This window comes from Onychomys torridus, chromosome 1, assembly GCF_903995425.1.
Source record: "Onychomys torridus chromosome 1, mOncTor1.1, whole genome shotgun sequence".
Taxonomy (NCBI): Eukaryota; Metazoa; Chordata; class Mammalia; order Rodentia; family Cricetidae; genus Onychomys; species Onychomys torridus.
In genome coordinates this window covers 26,789,858-26,811,094 of record NC_050443.1, presented here as the reverse complement: position 1 = coordinate 26,811,094, position 21,237 = coordinate 26,789,858, and the positions used below count along the sequence as shown (strand labels likewise).

The following is a 21,237-nucleotide window of genomic DNA, read 5'->3' as shown; positions in this document are numbered from 1 at the left end:
TGTAAACTGGAAGCTGACCTAGGCTGCACAGAGAGACCCTGCCTTAAAACAAACAAACCGCCAGGCCGTGGTGGCGCACGCCTGTAATCCCAGCACTTGGGAGGCAGAGGCAGGTGGAGCTCTGAGTTCGAGGCCAGCCTGGGCTACCAAGTGAGTCCCAGAAAAGGTGCAAAGCTACACAGAGAAACCCTGTCTCGAAAAACCTAAAAAAAAAAAAAAAACAAAAAAAAACCAAAAACACATTCGATAATATGTTATCTAAGATAAGATAGCCCAGTTTCAAATGGGCAAAGGTTTCAGTCAGTAATTTCCCAGAAAAGATGTACAAATGACTACAGACCCATGAAAAAGACTCAACCCTTTCTGGGCCTGATTTCCATATTCCCAGGAGCAAGCAAGAAAATGACACAGGGCAAGAATTCTTACTGGCTTAGTCAGGGTCTAAGGTCTCTAGCCATAGTCTCTGCAATGACCGGAATGGTTTGATTTTATGTAGGAGAGGTGGGCGGTACTAGGGCTGGAACCCAGGGCCTGGCACATGCTAGGTAAACCCTCTGTTGTTGAGTCATATTCCCAACCCAAGCCAATGAAAAAGCTGAATCATGATGACATACCACACACACTGTGCTGGCTAGTTTGACGTCAGTTTGATAAAAAATCTAGACATATCAGGGAAGAGAAAATGCCAACCTAAGATTGGCTGGTGGGCAAGTCAATGGGGGTGTTGTCTTGATTAATGATTGGTGTGGGAGGACCCTGTCCATTGTGAGTGGTGCCACCCCTGGATTGGTGGTTCTGGATGGTATAAGAAGGCAGACCAGCAAACCAGCAAGCAGCAGTCTGGCTTCTGCTTCAGTTTCGGCTTCCGGGTTCTGGCTTTGAGTTCCTGCCCTGACTCAGGAAGTGATGACCGAGTATAAGATGAAATAAAACATTAGCTTTTGGTCATGGTGTTTTATCACAGCAATAGAAACTCTAACTAAGACAGATGGCTGTTGTTATAAAAAAAAAAAAAATAGAGGTCAGAGGCTGCAGCTCAGTAATGGAGGAGTATCTGCCTGAATCTGTCAGTGAAGAACTGGGGGTGTGGCTCAGTGGTAGAGAATTTGCTTGAATCTACCAGTGATGAGGTGAGAGCATGGCTTAGTTGTAGAATACTTGCTAATGGGAATTTAAAATAGAAATTGACAAATTATCTGGTAGTTTCTCAAATGGTTAAACATAGAATTAACCACATGACATATATATATAATCAGCAATGCTTGTTCAAAGAACAGCTTGTATAGGAATAAGATTTTAGTCATTCTTTTTGGTTTTTTGTTTTTAAGATAAGGTTTCTCTGTGTAACAGCTCTGGCTGTTCTGGAACTCAATTTGTAGACCAGGCTAGCCTTGAACTCACAGAGATCTGCTTGTCTCTGCCTCCTGAGTGTTGGAATTAGACACACACACACACATTGTGTGAACCCTGGGGAGAGAAAAGCGTGTTATCTACCTCCAACCTGCTCAGGGGGCCCCCTCTGGTCAGTGGCCTTTGGACTAAAGGGTCAGAAATGAATTACTTTGCTTTCTCAAGGTTTCTACTCCTCCTCTTTGTCCTTTTAAAGTTTTTTTTTTTTTTTTTTAATTTAACTCCCCACCCCCCCAGGGTCTCTTGTAAGCCAGGCTGGTCTTGAACTTGTTGCTAAGACTGTCTTTGAATTCCTGATCTCCGGTTCTCATGTCCCAAATACTGAGATTTTAGGTGTGGACACTGCACCGGGCTTCTAGCCTTACTGTGCTAGCAAACAATGAGAACACCTCAAGTGTCCAGCAACTGGTGAATGGTTAAACAGAACAAACGTTGTATGCTTATCTGACGATGAAAGAGCAGACTGGTGCAGGCTGTGATCTGGGTGAACTTTGAAAACGACACGCTAGCAAGGTGCAGTGGCACTAGGCTGTAAACCCAGACTGTAGGAAACTAAGGTAGGGACCACAGATAAGGCTAGCCTGGGCTATACAATAAGACCCTTTCAAACAACAATGAAACAAGATATAATGGGGTTGTGGGAGGAGAAGAGAAAGCTAGTTGGTACAGTGCTTGGAGGACTTGAGTTCAATCCCCAGAACCCACATAAGGAAAACAAGCCAGACAGGATGCACACTTGTTGAGGCGGAAATGGATGAGTTCCGGCCTCTTACCAGCCAGTCTAGCCTACATGGTGAGTTCCAGGCCAATGAGAGATTGTATCAACACAGAGGTGGATGGCACCTGAGGAATGATACCTGAGGTTGTCCACTGGCCTCCACTAGCGCGCGCGCGCACACACACACACACACACACACACACACACACACACACACACAGAAGAAAACAGTGCACTATGTGAAAGAAGACAGACACAGAAGGCCGCATATTGAATAATTCTATTTATGTGAAATATCCAGAATGAGCAAGTCTGTATAGGCCAAAGAGCAGAGCTGGCCCGGCTCCAGCATGAGGAATGGTACTAGTGGATGCTCCTTTGAAATACTAAAATGCTCCAAAATCAGAAATAGGTGATGGCCATGTATTGTGGGGGAAGATGTTTTAAAAAGCAAACAAAAACACTGACTGCTTCTTTTATTTATTCAGTTGGGGACTGAACCAGGGCCTTGGACAAGCTAAGCATGTACTCCCTGTTGGAGGGCTGGCTCCCAGTCCTGAATGCTTTAAGTAGTTGGGTGGATGGTGCTTTAGTTTTATTTTGCTGACAGGTTTTACTGTGATACCCAGGTTCTAGACTCACAATCCTCCTGGCCCAGCTATGCTAAAATTACAGTTATGTTCTGCCATGACTGACCAAACGTGTAGACTTCTAAAACTATTACATTGTGTTTCAGTTCTGCAACTTGATGCTATCAGATACATCAGATAGGGAAATACTTACACAAATGTAACTACCTACAGTTACTATTTGTTTTGGTGGGACGTTTTGTGGGGCCAGCAACTAAAATCTCATTTCTCAGCAATCTCAGATACAGTGTAATTTTTCCTGCCTTTATGTTATACATAGCATCCTAGTCAGTTTTATTTGTTGGATTGTTTTTAATTTTTGAGACAGGGTTTCTCTGTGTAGCCCTGGCCATGGTAGAACTCACTCTGTAGACCAGGCTGGCCTCAAACTCAGAGATCAGCCTGTCTCTGCCTCCCAAGTGCTGACATCAAAAGTGTGTGCCACTACCCAGCTCATACCTTAGCATCACTACACCATTTTTAATTTAATTTAATTTTTATTTATTTGTTTTTTTGTTTGTTTGTTTTTTTGTTTGTTTTTTTTTGTTTTTTGAGACAGGATTTTTCTGTGTAACAGTCCTGGCTGTCCTGGAACTAGCTCTGTAGACCAGGATCTCAGAGATCCATCTGCCTCTGCCTTCTAGGTGTTGGGATTAAAAAGGTGGCCACCACCATTCCCCCAGCTTGTTTTGAATTGTTGTACAATTTTATTTGTTGTTGTTGTTATTTTGGTATTTTGTATATGCTGTGGCATGCCTATGGGGGGCAGAAGTATTGTGGTTATTATGGTGTTATATGTGTGCCATGGTGTGCCTATGGAGGTCAGAGTTGAACCTATAGAGGCTCGTTCTTGCTTTCTGTCACATGGGTCCCAGGGTTTGAACTCATGCCCTCAACTTGGCAGGAGGCGGCTTTACCCACTGAACCATCTCACCAGCCTCTTTTGCTTGTTTTTTATTTTTATTTTTGAGACAGGGTCTTGCTCTATAGCTCAGGCTGGCCTGGGACTTGCAGCAATCCCCTTTCTGGAGAGTTGAGAGGTGTATCACTATACCTTGCTCTTGTCTTTAAGGAACAATGTATTCTAAGGTGAATTTTTATTTATTGATTTTTAAAAATTATATATATATATATATATATATATATATATATATATGAGAGTGTGGGTATATGTGGGGGTATGTGCACATGAGTACAGGTAACCATAGAGGCCAGAAGAGGGTGCTGAATTCCCCTGATGCTGGAGTTAAGAGAGGTGGCTTTGAGACTCACATGGGTGCTGGAAATTGAACTCAGGTCTCCTGTAACGCAGTACATGCTTTTAACCACCATCTCTTGGGCCCCAAAAGGGAAATTCTTGAGAGCACAGTAAGAGAGCATAGTGAGCTGTGAGTACCACTGTGCTGGAGAGGGTCATATGGCAGGCCTCAGGAGGCTTTTAGAGTGGCCCTGGCTAGTGTCTGGGAGCCCAGCTCTTAGAGTGTTCCCACCATCTCTTGACTGATAAGGTTGGTGCACTGTGCTCTGATGGAGAGTGTGGACAGTGGTTCATCATCATCACCACTTGCTCCCCTCTTGGATTTTGGAGATTCGGCCTGTGCTGGGCAACAGGTACCTTTGTAATGAGCTCCCAGTGGGCTGGTTTAAACAGAGATGCTATATACCACGTTGGTGGGAAGAGGGTGGCCAGTGTCACCATCATGATGGGAGAATAGACAAGCAAAAGAGACTAACTCACTGTGTCTGTTTGGTTTTTGTTGTTATTTTTGGTTTTTGAGACAGGGTTTCTCTGTGCAGCCCTGGCTGTCCTGGAGCTTGCTCTATAGACCGGGCTGGCCTCGAACTCACAGATCTGCCTGCCTCTGCCTCCCAAGTGCTGGGATTGTAGGTGTGTCCAGCCACATAGTGTTTGTTTGGGGGCTGTGTTAACATGATTTTTGCATTTTTATGCCTTTTCTTATTTTGTATATTTTCTATATTGTCATAAAAAATTTTTTTGAGATTAGATTTGCCACATTTCTCCATTCCATTTCTTTCCTCTAAGCCCTTCCTTGCTCCCTCCTACTCTCCTTCAAATTCATGGTCACTTTTTCACTAATTGCTATTGCATGTATATATGTGTATGTATACACATGTATATTCCTAAATATAACTAGTTTGTATAATGTTCCGTTTATATGTTTTCAGGGCTGACCCTTTGGTACTCTAAACACAAACTGGTCTGCACATACTTGGGGAGATCCACCTCTCCCACTTCCCAGCTTTCCTCAGTGGCCTGTGGTTCCTTGTGCAGGGTTGAGGCCTCATGAGCTTTTCCCTGTTCACTTCAGCATGTCCATTGGTGTCTCCCTTGTTCAGCTCATGTTTGAGTAGTTGTGTTGGTGAGACTATGGATTGGTTGAGCTTTTTTTTTTCTGTTCTATAAAATGCCATCATTTTGGGTGTGACTGACCTCTGAGTGGTATCTCTTATTTTCCCATCAGGGCTGTAATCCCCTTGCGCAAACTGGCCGGAGCAAGCTGCAGAATCAAAGAGCAGCCCTGAACCAGCAGATCCTGAAGGCTGTACGGATGCGGACGGGAGCTGAGAACCTTCTGAAGTGGGTACCTCAGGCTTTGCTGCCCTGGCCAGGAGCCCCGCTCTCCTGAGGGCCTGTTTGCTGGACATCCATCCAGCTGGGATCTTGCTTTTCAGCTTTGAGATTTCTTCTCATCTGGGGGCTCTAGACAGGTCCTTTTCTTGCCTAGATCGTTGTCATGTTAAAGACAGAGACATTTTAGCCAGGTGGCACTCAGGAGGCAGAGCCAGGCAGATCTCTGTGAGTTCGAGGCCAGCCTGGGCTACAGAGTGAGATCCAGGACAGACACCAAAACTACACAAAGAAACCCTGTCTTGAAAAACAAACAAAACCAAACAAAGAAAACAGACAGAGATGTTTTGTCCACCCTGAGTTTGTGGTGAATCATGGCAGACAGTGGGATCATAGCCGTGTGTGTGTGTGTGTGTGTGTGTGTGTGTGTGTGTGTGTGTGTGTGTGTGTGTGTGTATACATTTATATGTATATACTTAAAATTTGTTTAATTTTATGTGTATGAGTGTTTGCCTTCATGTGTGTACATCATGTGAAACCTGGTGCCCACGGAGGCCAGAGAGGGCATTGCAGATCACCTGGAATTGGAATTGCAGATGGCTGTGAGTCGCCATTCCAATACCGGGAACAGAACTTGGGTCCTCTGCAAGAGCAGCAAGTGCTCTTCTTAATTGATGAACGTCTTTCCAGCCCCCAGCCGTAGCCATCTTGTTCGGAAGTCCAGTTACTGTTTTAGCATTTTTTTCTGGACATGACTCCTTTCTCCACTGCCCAGAGTGATGTCTAGTAGAGAGAGTCACTGCTTGGTGAATGTGTGTTAACTGGATAAGGGAGAGAGGACAGAAAGGGAAGCATGGGACATTTATATTACCAGTGTCTACCTTTCTAATGAAAGGAGTTGTAAGTAGGACATGGTGGCACATACCTGTGGTTTCAGCTATTTGAGGGCAGGCTGAGGCAGGAGGATTTCTTGAACCCCACCCAGAGTTGGAGACACCTGGGCAAAGTAGCAAAACCCTGTCTAGTAAAAAAGGATTGAGTTAATGAGAGAGGCATAGCAGGTGGTGCTGGGCATTCACTGCTGTGCCGTGGGTATAAAATAGTTACTTATCAAGCAGAGTTCACTAAAGCTGTATCTTTGTCTAGACAGCTGTAAGTCCTCCCCACCCCCTTGAGTGCAGTGTGCCAGCTCGCTTGTTGACTGGAGTGCAGTCTCCTCCTCCAGAGGACAACTTTGGGCATTGGTTTCCGCCATCCATCTTGTTGAGGCTGGGTCTCACTTCTGGCTCTTGGAGCACACAGCAAACCCAAGTCATTAGTATTGCAAGGCAGGTGCTTTTACCTGCCAACTTATCTCCCAGCCCCTCTGCCCCTGCATCCCCCAGAGGCTTACGGGGTAGTTCTTTGGTTTGGCAGGATCTCTTGTAGTCTAGGCCAGCTTAAAACTTGCTATGTAGTTAAGGATGACCTTGAACTCCTGATTCTCCTGCTTTTACCTTTTTGTGCATGCCCATGTGCAGCGTATGACTTTGTGGGGTCTGTTCCCTCCTTCTACCATATAAAATCCTAGGGATTGAACTTGTGTTGTCAGCTCTGGCAGCAAGCACCTTTATGTGCTGAGCTGCCCGGCCAGCCCTGCTTTGGAGTTTTTATAGCAGATACTAGGCCGTTCTGCCTGCCTTGGTCTGTTAACAGAACAGCCTCTTTGAGGCCCAGGCAAGGCTCAATCAAATGGTCAGGTTAGCAGTTGTGTGGCTGGTAGACAGAGGGTAGGGCAGGGTTGTAAATGATTCTCCCAGAGACTGATAAGCTGTTGTTAGAGGAAACCCTCGGGTATTTATTAATCGACCTCAACTGACAGCGAAGCTTCCGGAAATCAAGGAGGGCATCAGGCCAAGCCTCACTCTGGCCCCACAGTGTCCCTGGCTGCCACAACTAGCAGCAGGTAATTACTCTCATACTTTGGGCCTGGCTGTCCTAGCTCAGATTGTCCCACTAAGTTTCCTAGATGCAGATAGTTAACAGTGTGGGCAAGAGGGCCTTTGGGGAAACATCCAAACCAGTGCAGACTTGGAAACAAGGGTCTCAGCCTTTAACTGCAGAGGCTGCCATGACTGGGCAGGCGCTGTGAGCAGGGAGGTTTGTGTCCAGTTAAGTCCTTCCCTTCCCTGTGTCAGCCAGGAGACAGTGAGCTTCCTGGAGCTTGGTGGGAGATAACCTGCACTTTGAAGCCCCGCTCCAGGCTGGGCATTGGCAGTACTCTACCCTCCCACTTCCTGTCCCTCCCTTGAGAAAGGTGAGGCAGTACCAAATAGCATGTATGAGATGGAGAGATTAAAGCAAGTTACTTGGGTTGTTCAGTTTTCATTAAGTAGTTCTTTAGTCAGAGGACAGGCTGTTTAACCATTCTGGTTGAACCTCCAGATGGCCTTCCATTGCTAGTCAGACTGAATCGGGAGAGCCTCACTCTGAGGCTTTGTGTGTCAGTATACATGCTGGTGAGGGACGGGGCTGGGCTCCGTGCTGGGAACTATGAGAATGGTGGGGGTGGGAGGGTATGCAGCATATAATATAGCTCAGGCTGGCCTGGAAGTTGGCAGATCTTCTGTCTCAGCCTCCTTAGTGATGCTATTGCAGACATGTATCACAACACCCAGGCCTTTTCTTTCTTTCTTTTTTTATCTCTCTTTCTTTTCTTTTTCTTTTTTTCTTCTCTTTTCTGTCCTTCCTTCCTTCTTCTTTTTTTTTTTTTTTTTTTTAAGACAAGGTCTCACTATGTAGCCTTGGCCAGCCTGAAAATCACTATGTAGCCTAGGCTGGACCTTGAAGTTGTGATGATCCTCCCGCCTCTGCCTCCCGAGGGCTGGGATTGCAGGTGTTTGCTATCACTCACGGGTTTCATGTATAGGCAAGCAGTCTGCCCACTGAGATGGAGTCCCAGTCTGTTTTTTTGGTTTTGTAGAGAAAAAAAGTCTCACTTTGTAGCCCTGGCTGGCCTGAATCTCAAGGTTCGCCTGCCTCTGCCTCTCAGATGCAGGATTTTAGGCACGTACCAGACACATTAGGGTTTTAAAATCTTCGGATTTCGAACTTTTAAATATTGGCAACCACTTAAGGGCAGAAAAAAGTCACGTGCTGATAACTAAGTGAGTGAGTCATAGGCCTTCCGTTCACTTTGTGATGGCCAGGCCCCAGGGTCAGGCTGGGGTGGCCCTGGCTGTAGTGAGGTTAATGACTGCTCACATACGTTCCTGGGGCTCCAGCAGCTGTGCAGGGGGATGCCTGAGTCCCCTTGGCCTTCAGTCTGATGCCTGATCCTAGACCTGCCTTTTTTTCCCACACTGGGGATATATCTGATGCCTCAGCCAAGGATCTATATGGGGCACAGGGTGGCAGCACCCCACTGCCACCACACTTGAATCCCTGGCAGAGGGAGGTAGGAACAGTTCTGGCAGGACAAACTGGCAGAGTGAAGACAGCTTGCCAGAGTTGGTTACACTGTCCCAGTATGGTCTTTCAAAGCATGTGGGAGACTGGGAGCCAGGGTGGAGCCTGTTCTCAGAGGGACAGTTTTACTAAAAGGTTTGAAAGAAAATGAAATTAAGCCAGAAATGAAGAGCCAATGTGGTTCAATTACAGAGCACCGTGTGCCATCCCCAGCACCACATGGAAGCAAACAGGACACATGGGCCAGAATATGAAGTTCCCATTTATTTTTTTCCTTTCTTTTCTTTTTCTTTTGGAGCTGAGGATTGAACCCGGGGCCTTGCACTTGCCAGGCAACTGCTCTACCACTGAGCTAAATCCCCAACCCCCCATTTATTTTTGCATTGGACTTTTCATTATTGTGACATATATCTGAAAAACAAAAACAAAAACCAACTTCAAAGAGGCTGCATTTAGCCAGGCAGGGGTGGTGCATGATTTTAATCCCAGCATTTGGGAGGCAGAAGCAGGCAGATACCTGTGAGTTCAAGGCCAGCCTGGTCTATTAAGCAAGTTCCAGGACAGCTAGGGCTACACAGAGAAACCTTGTCTTGAAAACAAAACAAAACCCAACAACAAAAAAGAGAGGCTAGATTTAGTTAGCTCATGATAGTTTCCAGTCCATAGTCAGCTGGATCCATTGATTCTGGGCCCAAGGAAAGGGTAATGTCCTGTGTCAGGTGCATATATGCCATGGCAGCTGAGTAGCAGAGTGACTCAGGGGAGAGTGTAGCAGGAATCTTAAATGTCTTATTAATAAAATCAAACCTGAGGCCATGTATTGGGGTGAATGCTGGAAGACCAGAGAAGCAGAACAAGCCACAGCTTCCTCACCTCACCAATTCCTTAGCTGATCCTGTTTCCTCAGACTGGAAGCTTCTGTGACCTCATCCAGAATGAATCTCAGCTGAACTGCTGCTCAAAAGCCTAAAAGCTTAACCAGCCTAGTTCCTGGTCCTCACACCTTAAATACCTTTCAGCTTCCTGCCATCACTTCCTGGGATTAAAGGCGTGAGTTACCATGCCTGGCTGTTTCCAGTGTGGCTTTAAACTCACAGAGATCCAGATGGATCTCTGCCTCCCAAGTAATAGGATTAAAGGCGTGTGTGCCACCATTTTCTGGCCTCTATGTCTATCCAGTGGCTGTTCTGTTCTCTGACCCAGATAAGTTTATTAGGGTCACACAATATTTTGGGGAACACAGTACCACCACAGGAGAAGCAAAAGATAACATCTTTCAAAGGCATGTGCCTAATTACCTTCCTCTAACCTGGCCCTATCTCCTAATGTTCCCACCACTGCCCCACAATGCCATCCTAGTATGACCCATCAGCAGGTCAACACTGATGGAATCAGAGACCCTTGTGATCCAGCATGTCTTCACATCCCCATTTCTGAGCATGGCTTGAAAAACAAGCCTTCAGCACATCAGCCTTTGGGGAATACTTCTTACCCAAATCAAAGTAATCCTTGGAACTTGAGGCAGAAAAGCCATGGTCACATGGAAACTTTGTGTGATAGACAAGGCACATGTAAGGCTAGGCTAGGATACATGAGACCTTGTCTCAAAAGAAAAAAAAAAAGACCCCAGAGGCTCCAAGGTGCAGGAAAGCATGTTGTGTGTGTTGGGTAGTTGGAGGAAGTAGTTGGTTGTGGCCTGGCCATCCCTGTTTTATGTTCGTGGCTCAACTTCTCCGAGAGCGTTAACTGTGGGATCTTCTCATTCTGAATGATTCTTATGGCATACACATGCTCTTTCATGAAAGCCTGAGGGAGCTGATTCTTCTCCCCCTTGTGACACAGGTCATGGAGAGTCATGGTGGTGATGTTCTTTTTCTGGACAGGAAAGTGCTGAGACACTCTTTGCATGATGCCTCTCAGACTTGGGTTCAGTTGCCAGGCAACAGCCTGAGAGAGATGCACAAATGGGTCACTGATGTAAAAGGCCATCTTCCTCTGAAAAGATCCATAGAAGTCATTTGTTTTCATTCAGAAAAGCAGCCTGGGTAAGGAGCATAGGAACCAAGGAACCCAAGCCCCCATCCTTGCTGCCTGACCAGGGCCAGATGCTTCTAGATTTGTCCATCCTCTAGGCAGGCCCAGAGATAGCTGGGAACATCCGCCATCTTGCCTAGGTGTACTGTATTTGAGAAAGCTTCTTCCACCAATGAGGTGATGAGAAACCTCACTTGTTCTAGAGACAGCTCAAACCTTGGGATTGATTTCTGAGTCATCTTTGTATCCAAAGGTCAAAGAGTCCTCCAAGCCCAGGGCCCTCCTGGCTGCCAGCATCTGATGCAAATCTAATCACTTCAGCTTCGTTTACTGAATGTCTGTCCCCACCCTGCACCCCAGCTGTCCTAGCATTTTCATCAAAATCTGTTGACCATAAATGCACAGGTGTATGTTAATCGGTACCATGCCATACCAATTGCTCTGGCTTTGTATTGAGCTTGAACTCAGAGATCCACCTGCCTCTGCCTCCCAAGTGCTGGGAATAAAGGTGTGCACCACCACTGCCTGGCTGTAAGTGACTTTTAAAATCAGATAGCGTACATCCTCCAACTTTGCTTTCCTTTCCCAAAATCATTTTGGCTCTTTTTGGTTATCTGCAGCTCCATATAAATTTTAGGGTCCCCTTCTCAGTTAATCACTCCCCACCTCTTTCATTCTGTGCTAGGGATGAGTGCCTTACTCATGCTGGAGGACTCTACCACTGGGGTTGTTAATTAAGCTGGGCTTGGTGGCTCAGCCTGTCATTTCAGCACTTGGGATGATGAGGGAAGGAGGGAAGGAGGGAAGGAGGGAAGGAGGGCAGGAGGGCAGGGAGCTGTATTGAGTCTTATTGTCCATCCCGATAGTTCCCAAATAACAACACAGAGACTTCTTGCTAATTAGAAAAGCTGAGCCTACAGCCTAGGCTTGTCCCACTACCTCTTATAACTTAAATTAACCCATTTTTATTCATCTATATGTTGCCATGTGGCTCGTGGCTTTTACCTCTCCTCCTGCACTTCTGTTCCCTCTGTTCTATCTACTGGTGATTCTGCCTTTCTTCTCCCAGAACTCTCTCTGTCCAGAAGTCATTGCTATACCTCCTGCCTAGCTATCGGCCATTTAGCTTTTTATTAAATCAATCACAGTGACATCTTTGCACAAGTGTAAAGGAATATTCCACAACAGGGAGTGGTAAAAGTGTGGGTTGGAGCCGGGTGGTGGTGGCACACACCTTTAATCCCAGTACTCACGAGGCAGAGGCAGGTAGATCTCTGGGTTTGAGGCCAGCCTGGTCTACAGAGTGAGTTCCAGGACAGCCAGGGCTAAAAAAAAACAAAAAACAAAAGTATGGGTTGGGAGTATGCTTCAGTGATACAGAACTTACCTTGTGTGTACAAAGCCCTGAGTCCATCCCTAGGACTGCAAAAAGGAAGAGAAAAGCGAACGTAAAGAGTGGTCTCATTGCTTTGTTCAGAAAAGGAAAGTGATCAGTGTTTCACCAGTAAACACAATGGTAGCTACCAGCTTTCATAGATAGGTGTTCTTCATCAGGTTCTGTATAGTCTTCCTTTTTGAAAGGTATATCTGTCTGTCTATCTATCTATCTATCTATCTATCTATCTATCTATCTATCTATTCATCTTTGGTTCTGGCCTTGTACTTACAGAGAGCTACCTGCCTTTGCCTCTCAAGCTGGCATTAATGATATATACCAGCCACACCTGGCTAAGATTTGTGTTCTTTTTGGTGTGTGTGTGTGTGTGTGTGTGTGTGTGTGTGTGTGTGTGTGTGTACATAAATTCATGAGTGCTGGTGCTTCAGGAAGCCAGAGGTGTGAGATCCTCCTTGAGCTGAGGTGACAGACAGCAGACAGCCATCAGCCACCTGACATGAGTGCTGGGAATCCACACTTAACCACCGACTGACTTGCCAGCCTTGTGCGTGATCAGATTCATAGTCAAAGTTTTGTTTCGATTTGTTTTTCAGTGAGACAGTCACACTTGGTAGCCCAGGCTGGCCCCAAACTCTCAGTCCTCCTGTCTCTGCCTACCACATGTTAAGGAGATAATTTGTGACCTGTTCTTGGGTGACAAGAGGAGGTTTGGTTTGGTTTGGGTTTTGGTCTTCTCAAGGCTAATTAATTCCTTTCAAGGCCTTCTCAGGATTCATGCCCAGCGGCTTCAGTGTGCTAGCCACATCCCAGGCCTGACCGTTGGCTGGTGTGGTCAGGATAGCTCAGGGTCTCTGGGGTAGCTCATCTGATTACATCTAGTAGCCATCCCCTGAGATTCCTTGTAGGAATGGCTCAGCAAGGTCACCGGCTGAGTCTTCTCTCTCTCTTCCCCTCTCCCCCCCCTCCCCCCCTCTCAACAGAGTGGCCACAAATCAGAAGGTGCGGGAACAGGTCCGCCTGGAGCTGAGCTTTGTCAACTCAGACCTGCAGATGCTGAAGGAGGAGCTGGAGGGACTCAACATCTCTGTGGGAGTGTACCAGGGCACCGAGTGAGTGGGCAGGCTTTCCAAATGCTCTCTAGGCTGGAGAGTGTGTCTCCATCCAGGATACTACAGGATGCTGGTGTAGTGGACTGGGCAGTGCCACTGGGGTGAATGGGATGAACCTGTGAGGTTTGTAGGGAAAGAACTGGAAGGTGAATTGAATGCCAAAAAACATAAACTGCTTTGATGGACATATTTTACTCTGAAAAGTGGAGAACCCATCCAAATCCCCATAGAAGATGGTACAGTGGGGATCCTTTAGAAAAAGACCCTGTTAAATATTTGAGAAATGAATACTGAGATTCAAACTCTTTCCTCAGGGAGCATTTGAGGTAAGGCACTCAGGAATGCTCAGTGATTTATTTCTCTGCTCATTGTAGGTGAACCACGGAGGGTAGTGTGGAGGGATACCCATGTTTAAAAAGAAATAATCAATATGGTCTGATAGCTTGGGCAATAATCCCAGCTATTCAGTAAGGTGAGACAAGAGGATCATAAGTTTGAGGCCAGCTCATGCTACATATCAAGATTCTGTGTTAAAGTAAAAATAAAATGGTCAGGACATGTAGCTCAGTAGTAGAGTACCTGCCTAGAATCTCCCAGTGAGGAGCTGGGTGTGGCTCAGTGGTAGAGTCCCTGCCTAGAATCCGCCAGTGAGGGGCTGGGGCGTGGCTCAGTGGTAGAGCACCTGCCTAGAATCTTTAGAGAGGTACCAAGTGGCTCAGTGGTAGAGTGTTTGCTTAGTTTGCCCAAGGCTCATTCCTAACTATCACAACAAAACAAAACAACCAAAATGTCCCAAGGAAGTAGTCTCCATGTTTTTTGCGTGGGGAAGCTGAGCCTTCTCAAGAAGTGGGTGAGCCTGAGTAGAAACCAGAGATAGTTTCCTGGATTAACAGAAAGAAGACACTAGAGAATTTTGAGTCACTTTGGAATGTGCATTTCCTAATACTGACCCTTGTATATCACCTGGGGCCTTTCTCAAAGGTGGAGACAAGCATTCATGCCTGGAACCCTGCTGGTTATTTGGCCTATGACACCTGTGTTTGTCTGGCTTATCTGTGGACTCCCAGTGCAGTTTCAAAAGCCCAGTGAGAACAAATAACAACAAACCCCCCAACCCCAACCCCTGTGCAAGATTCTCTGAGCCTGTGCTCTGACGTTAGAATCTAGTGTTTTGTGCCTAAGGGCTAAGAGGCTCACATGTTCCAGGCAGGGTGGTAGCATAGTCTGGACTCCTGCTTGCTGTGTTGAAGACCAGGAGTGTTCTTCCTACCAAGAGAGGCGCTTGCAGCCTCATGTGTGGCACTCCTCACAGTGGCTTCAGTTAATTTCCTTTGTCACCAGAAAAAGCGGAGGGACATGAGGATTCCAAGCAACACCTTGCATGTTTTCCAAATGAGTTGTCTCTGTACCTTAGATCTTTCAACACTTCTGTGAGGTGGGCAGAGAAGACATGATCTCGGTGTGCAAATGAGCAAACTCCGAGAGGCCCAGGCCTCAGAAAGTCTTGTTAGTGCCACCCTGGGGTGGAGGTAGTCTAGTGGCTTGAGCATATCTGTGGTCCCTCTTCTCACTAGGCAGTAGCTGCCCTGCATAAGGTGGGCACAGGAGGACTGGGCCTTAAACAGTAAGACCCAGACTTGCGAGCTTCCACCAGGTTTGGTCTTCTGGGGAGGCCACATTGCCAATTAGCGCCATTGTACCACAAAGGCAGTTTCAGCTTTCAGCTGTGGTCCACTCAACCCTGCCCAGCATTCCTGGCCTTCTCTCTGGGCCAGGCTCAGCAGCCCATGGAGGTCTCTTGTTACAGGTCAAAGAGCTAAATCCCTATTTGCAAAACACAACACTTCCTTCTGGCCCTGCCCTTAGGAATGTAGGTCCAGGGAGCATTCACAGGTCAATCTGTGGGGTGACAATGTGGCCTTTGGGGATATGTGCAATAAGAAACACGGTATGACACGCCCCTAAGAAAAGAGAGCTCTGAGAGCCCCAGGTTCTATCATGGGAGATGTTGGGGGCAGGACGGACACACTGTGGTGATGAGTTGAGAGGGAGGTGACAGTGGCTGTAGCCTAGAGGGAGGTCCAGTGTGGCAAAATGCCTGTGTGGAGCAGTGAGAACCCCAGATGTGAGCCTCTTGCACTCCGGCAGTCCTATATTAACCTAGCACTGTTGCCCATAGACGGCTGAGGCAGATGAATTGGGTGAACACAGCAGGGTGTAACACTGATTCCTAACTGCTCTTAATGAAAACCTGGAACCAGACACTGGGGTAAATGCAGAAAGACCAGAGAGACAAAGGATCAAGCCACTGCCACGTCTCACCTCTAGGACTCCTCAGCCTGCAAAGGTCTCAGCCAATAGGCCTCTATGAGCTTCCTCAGCCAAAAAGGCTTCTGGTTCCTGTCTCTTCACGCCTTATATACCTTTCTCCACCCAGCCTTTAAAGGCACGTGTGCTTCCCAAGTACTGTGATTAAAGGTGTGTGCCACCACTGCCTGGCTTCTATGTTTAATCTAGTGGCTTGTTCTGTTCTCTGATCTTCAGGCATATTTTTAGGGTACACAATATATCGCCAAGGAGGGGTCTGGTGAGTTAGGCTGTCATATCCAGCACCTTAGGATGCTGGTGGTTGATTTCTTCAAGCAGAAGGAAGGGTGCTGGGTTGACCTAGAGGATGGGGGTCAGGGACCTGAGCTGGCTGTGGGTGGCGAGGCTGTGGATGTGAAGGGGCTGGGCTGGGCTGGGCTGTTCATGTACCCATTTGTGTTCTTATAGGGAGGCCTTTACCATCCCTCTGATTCCTCTTGGCCTGAAGGAGACCAAAGAAGTTGACTTTTCAGTCGTCCTCAAGGTAAATCTCAAACGTGGGCTCTGAGCTCGGCGGGAAATGGTGACATATTTTTTGCAGTGGCTTCAGGCACCGTGATCCCAGTGTCAATTGATGTCTGTAAGGTGACCCCGAGACCTCACTTGACTACTTATAAGGATAATTTTGTGTACTCACTGCTCTGAAACTCTCACTGTCATCTCTGGTGGCTTCTGACCCTGTCTGCCCGCTCTGTCGTCTGGAACTGGAACCCAGGACCTTGGTGCATGCAGGCAAGCACTCTACAGTGAGCTGTGTTCGTAGTCTGTGTTTGCTTGTTTTGTAGCTCCTTTTGTGTGCCTGACCAAAGGTAGATTATACTCTATTTTAGTGTCATTATTCGCAAGGATTTTTTAAATTTACATTTGTTTATATATTTACTTGTGTGTTCTTTGTGTGTTTGTGTTATGTGTATATGTGTGTGCTCTGTGTGTGTATGTGTGTGTGTTTACTTGCAGACAGGTGGACATGCAAACCCTTATAGGTATGTGGAGGTCAGAGGACAATTTGGAATTGGGTCTTTTCTCCTGTCATTTGGGTCCGAAGAACAGAACTGAGGTCATCAGACATGGCAGCAAGGGTCCTTACCCTCTGAGCCACCTCGCTGTTCTTTGCCTTTGAGACAGTCTCACTGTGTAGCCCAAGCTGGAACTCATATGCATGAGGCACCCTTGGAGGCCAGAGGGTGTAGGATCCCCTGGATCTAGAGTGAGGGACAGCTGCAAGCCACCTAGTGTTGGTGCTAGGAACCTAACTCAGGTCCTCTACAAGAGCAATAAGTGCTCTCAACCTAGGAGCCCTCTCTCCAGCTGCTCAAAATATATCTTTTAGGAACAGTTGGTTAATACTTTGAAAATATCTTTGTTTCACCTCTGTTCTCAAACAGAGACTGTTCATTTCTTGGTACAAATAAGCCTCCAAAAAGCCAGGGGCATTTAAAATTATTATTGTTATTGTTTTGATTGGTATGGGTCTTTGCCTGCATGTATGCATGTGCACCATGTGCATGCAGTACTGCCATTGGCCAGAAGAGGGATCCCCTGAACTGGAGTTAGAGATGGTTGGAAGCCACCATGTGAGTGCTGGGAAATGAACCCAGGTCTTGTACAAGAGCAGCTCTTAGCCAGTGAGTCATGTATGTCTCCAACCCCTCCAGGGTCTTGTTTGTTTTTCAAGACAGGGTTTCTCTATGTAGCCCTGGCCTCAAACTCCAAGATCTACCTGCTTCTGCCTCCCAACCACTGGCATTCATCCTTTCTTTCTTTTTTTTTTTAAACTTCTGTTCTGGTCAAATCCAGGGCACATCCCTGTGAGTGGGGAGTACTCCGCTAGAGAAGGGCAGGTAGTAGCAATTTAGGACTCAAGGTCATTGGGAAATTGATTTTTCTGGGAGGAAAACATCTGAACAGCGGCCTCCTCCTGCTGCCTTCTAACAGGTGCGTGAACTTCTGGCTGTGACCCACCATGCTCTGTGGCTCTAGCCAGTGTTTGAAGGAGTGTCTTCCATTGTGTTTGTGGCTTTGTTTCTTTAAGGTCTAGCTTAGTGCCAGAGTTACAAGAATGCAAGCATTTTAAAAGGCTACTCTGTCATAGAAACCTGGGGATTTTATGGCATCCCTGGAGATCTAAATAGTTCACGTGCCAAATTCCACATTAGAGTGAGTTAAAAAAACAAAACAACAAAAAAAACCTGTGTTGTGGACGCGGCCAACCACTGCTCAGCTGAGGTTTCCAACTGTGTCATTTTAGCCTAAAAGGGAGCCTGCAGATGTCAGTCATGCAAAAATGAGAGCAATTAGCAGACTTTCCATTTTCTCCATTGCACATTCATGCTTGAGGAGTGGCGGTGAACTTGATCCAGCCCAGCCTGTGTTTCTTTGGAATGTTAGGTCAAGCAAGCTTCATGATGTGATTCACTCTATTTAAGGACATAAGCTTTAAAGTAGCCATATCTATTAGCAAGCATCACCAGGACTGGAGATGTACTTCAGTAAAGAGTGCTTGCCTGTCATTAAGACTGCAGGCTCTTTGCCCAGCATTTGGAGATGGGGGAGAAATGCCATCAAAATAAATTTCTTTTCTGGGCAGTATTTTGGTTTGGTTTGATTTGTTTTTTGGGGTTTTGTTGTTGTTGTTGTTTTTGTTTTTTTGTTGTTGTTTTTTTGAGGCAGGGTTTTTTCTGTGTAGTTTTGCACCTTTCCTGGAACTCATTTTGTAGACCAGGCTGGCCTCGAACTCACAGAGATCCGCCTGCCTCTGCCTCCTGAGTGCTGGGATTAAACGTGTGCACCACTGCCGCCTGGCTACATCTTATTTTTTTAATATAATATTTCATTAGCTCTTGGAGTATTTTGTATATTCATATCTATATCTATCTCTATCTCTATATCTATCTCTATCTATCTATATCTATATCTCTCTCTATATATATATATTTTTTTTTTTTGGTTTTTCGAGACAGGGTTTCTCTGTGTAGTTTGGGGGCCTGTCCTGGATCTCGCTCTGTAGACCAGGCTAACCTCAAACTCACAGAGATCTGCCTGGCTCTGCCTCCCGAGTGCTGGGACTAAAGGTGTGTACCACCACCACCTGGCTATACAATGTATTTTGATCATTTTATCCTCCTTCTCCCAACTCCTCCCAGATCCACACACCACCCCCAACTCCCCTACCACTTCCCAACTTTATGCCTTTTTATTTTTATAACTCACCAAATCCTATTTGAGCTGCCCATATACTCAGGGATATAGGGCCACCCATGGGATCAGAGTGGATCTACTACGGGCCACACCCTTAAAGAAAGTTAACTTCCCCTCTCTCAGAAGCCATCTACTGTCAATAGCTTCTCAGTGAGGGTGGGAGTTCGTGAGCTCTCCCTGCTAGGCTGGAATGTTGACTGGGTTGCTCTTGTGCAGATCTTGCGTAGGCAGCCACAGCTTTGGTGGGTTCCTGTCTAGTCCGGAAGATGCTTGCCTTGCTCTGGTCTTCCCCAAACCACCTCCTTGTTCTGAGACAGCATCTCTCATTGAACCTGGAGCTCATTCAACCTTCTTCTTCTTCTTTTTTTTTTAGGAGTATTGGGTCAGTGAACTCCTGTTATCTGGTTATCTGGCCCTGTCTCCAAGATGTTGGGATCCCATGCATGCACTGTAGACCCAACTTTTACTCATGGGTGCTGAGGATGCAATCCTAAATCCTGATGCTTGTGCAGCGAGCATTTTGTCCACCTCTCCACCCCCCTGATTTTTTTTAAAGATTTATTTTTCTTTTATTTTGTACATAGGTGTTTTGTCTACATATATGTCTGTGCCCCATATACATACTTGCTACCCCTGGGGGTCAGAAGAGGGCATCAGATCCTCTAGGATTGGAGTTACAGATGGTTGTAAGCCACCATGTAGATGCTGGGAATTGAACCTGGATCCTTTTGAAAGAACAGCTATGTTTCTTAACTGCTGAGCCATCTCTTGAGACCCTTGGGCTACTTTAGTAAATTAATTTCTTTCTTTCTTTTTTTTTTTTTTTTTTTTTTGGTTCTTTGAGACAAGATTTCTTCATGTAGCCCTGGCTGTCCTGGAACTCACTCTGTAGACCAGGCTGGTTTTGAACTCACAGAGATCTGCCTGCCTGCCTCTACCCCTTGAGTGCTGAGATTAAAGGTGTGTACCAACCGCCACTGCCCAGTTACATTAAATTTCTTTAACGTATTATGTAAGAAAATCCTCAGGCTACATGTGCAAAGCATGCATTGAAACGGGACCTGGGGCTGGAGAGACGGCTCAGCAGGTTGTCAATACTGGCTGCTCTTGCAGAGGACCCTGGTTCAGTTCCCTGCACTCAAATGGTGGCTTGCAAAACTTTAACTGCAGTTCCAGGGGAAACAGTGTCTTCTTCTGGCCTCTCTGTGCCCAAGCTGGTCTTGAACTCAGAAATCCACTTGGTTCTACCTCCCTGTGCTCACATTAAAGGCATGTGCCACCGCTGCCTGCCTATACAAATCTTTTAAAAAGGAAAAAATAATTTCAAGCTTATATTTGGGGCCCAAAATATAGTATGTACATATGACTAATCTGAAATCTGAAGAAGTCTGAAGTCAAGAAGCATGAACAATCCCAAGTATTTTAGATGAGGGATATTCCTCTAATTTGTGCATCCTGTTAACCTGTTGTGGGTCACCTCCCCTGAGTCACTGTGAACCAGGTGAAGGGGAAGGATCTTCAAACAGTGACTGGCATATAGTAAGTGCCCATCATTGCCCATTGAATGGCCACATGAACTCAGAGCAGTTGTTAAACAGTGGGTTGTTGTGCTCTCAATTAAAGGGTTGTACTGGAGCATCTTATAAGTCTAACCACCAGGGCCATTCACACAAAGGTCCCCCCCTCCAGACATCCCTAGGCCGGTCACCTTGGCTCAGAAGACCATGTGTCCAGGTACTGAGGCAGAGTAAAGGTGGATGGTCTGAGCGCTTGCAGATCTGTCAGAAGTTGTTAATGTATCATCACTTAACTTTTAGAGAGACATTTTTCCCTTCAATTTGTTTTCTTTGCATTAAGAAATATTATTTTTCCAGCCTGATCTACAGAGCAGGTTCTAGGACAGCCACAGCTACACAGAGAAACCCTGTCTTGAAAACCAAAAAAGTTATTATTTTTATTTTTTTTAAATAGTATATATGTTGGGGGGGAGGGGGCTTGTGCACATGAGTGCAGGTGCTCAAGGAGGCTAGAGGCATCTGATCCAGTGGAGCTGGACATAGAAGAAGCTGTGATCCACCTGACATGGGTTAACTTGGATCCCCTGCAAGAGCAACCCTCACACTCTTAATCGCTGAGCTAGCTCTTCAGCCCACTTTGTTCTTTTTTTTTTTTTTTTTTTTAAGATAGGCTGTCATGTATATTGTTCAGTGTTATTGGTATTTTTGGTTTTTTTACTCTCTTGGAGGGCCCACCACCCAGCTCCCAAATAAATTACACACAGAAGCTTAATCTTACTTTAAATGTCTGGCCTTAACTTGGCTTGTTTCTAGCCAGCTTTA

General features: G+C 46.2%; 1 protein-coding gene across 3 annotated transcripts in view; it reads left to right on the top strand.

Moving 5' to 3' along the window:
* Rhpn2 (rhophilin Rho GTPase binding protein 2) overlaps window positions 1-21,237 on the top strand; it is a 58,100-nt gene that overhangs the window by 12,944 nt on the left and 23,919 nt on the right. For all 3 annotated transcript variants that reach the window (XM_036207019.1, XM_036207011.1, XM_036207027.1), the window contains exons 2-4: window positions 5,241-5,356; window positions 13,205-13,333; window positions 16,109-16,184. In XM_036207019.1, coding sequence (XP_036062912.1) covers window positions 5,241-5,356; window positions 13,205-13,333; window positions 16,109-16,184 — 321 coding nt within the window. The remainder of the gene's footprint in view (window positions 1-5,240; window positions 5,357-13,204; window positions 13,334-16,108; window positions 16,185-21,237) is intronic.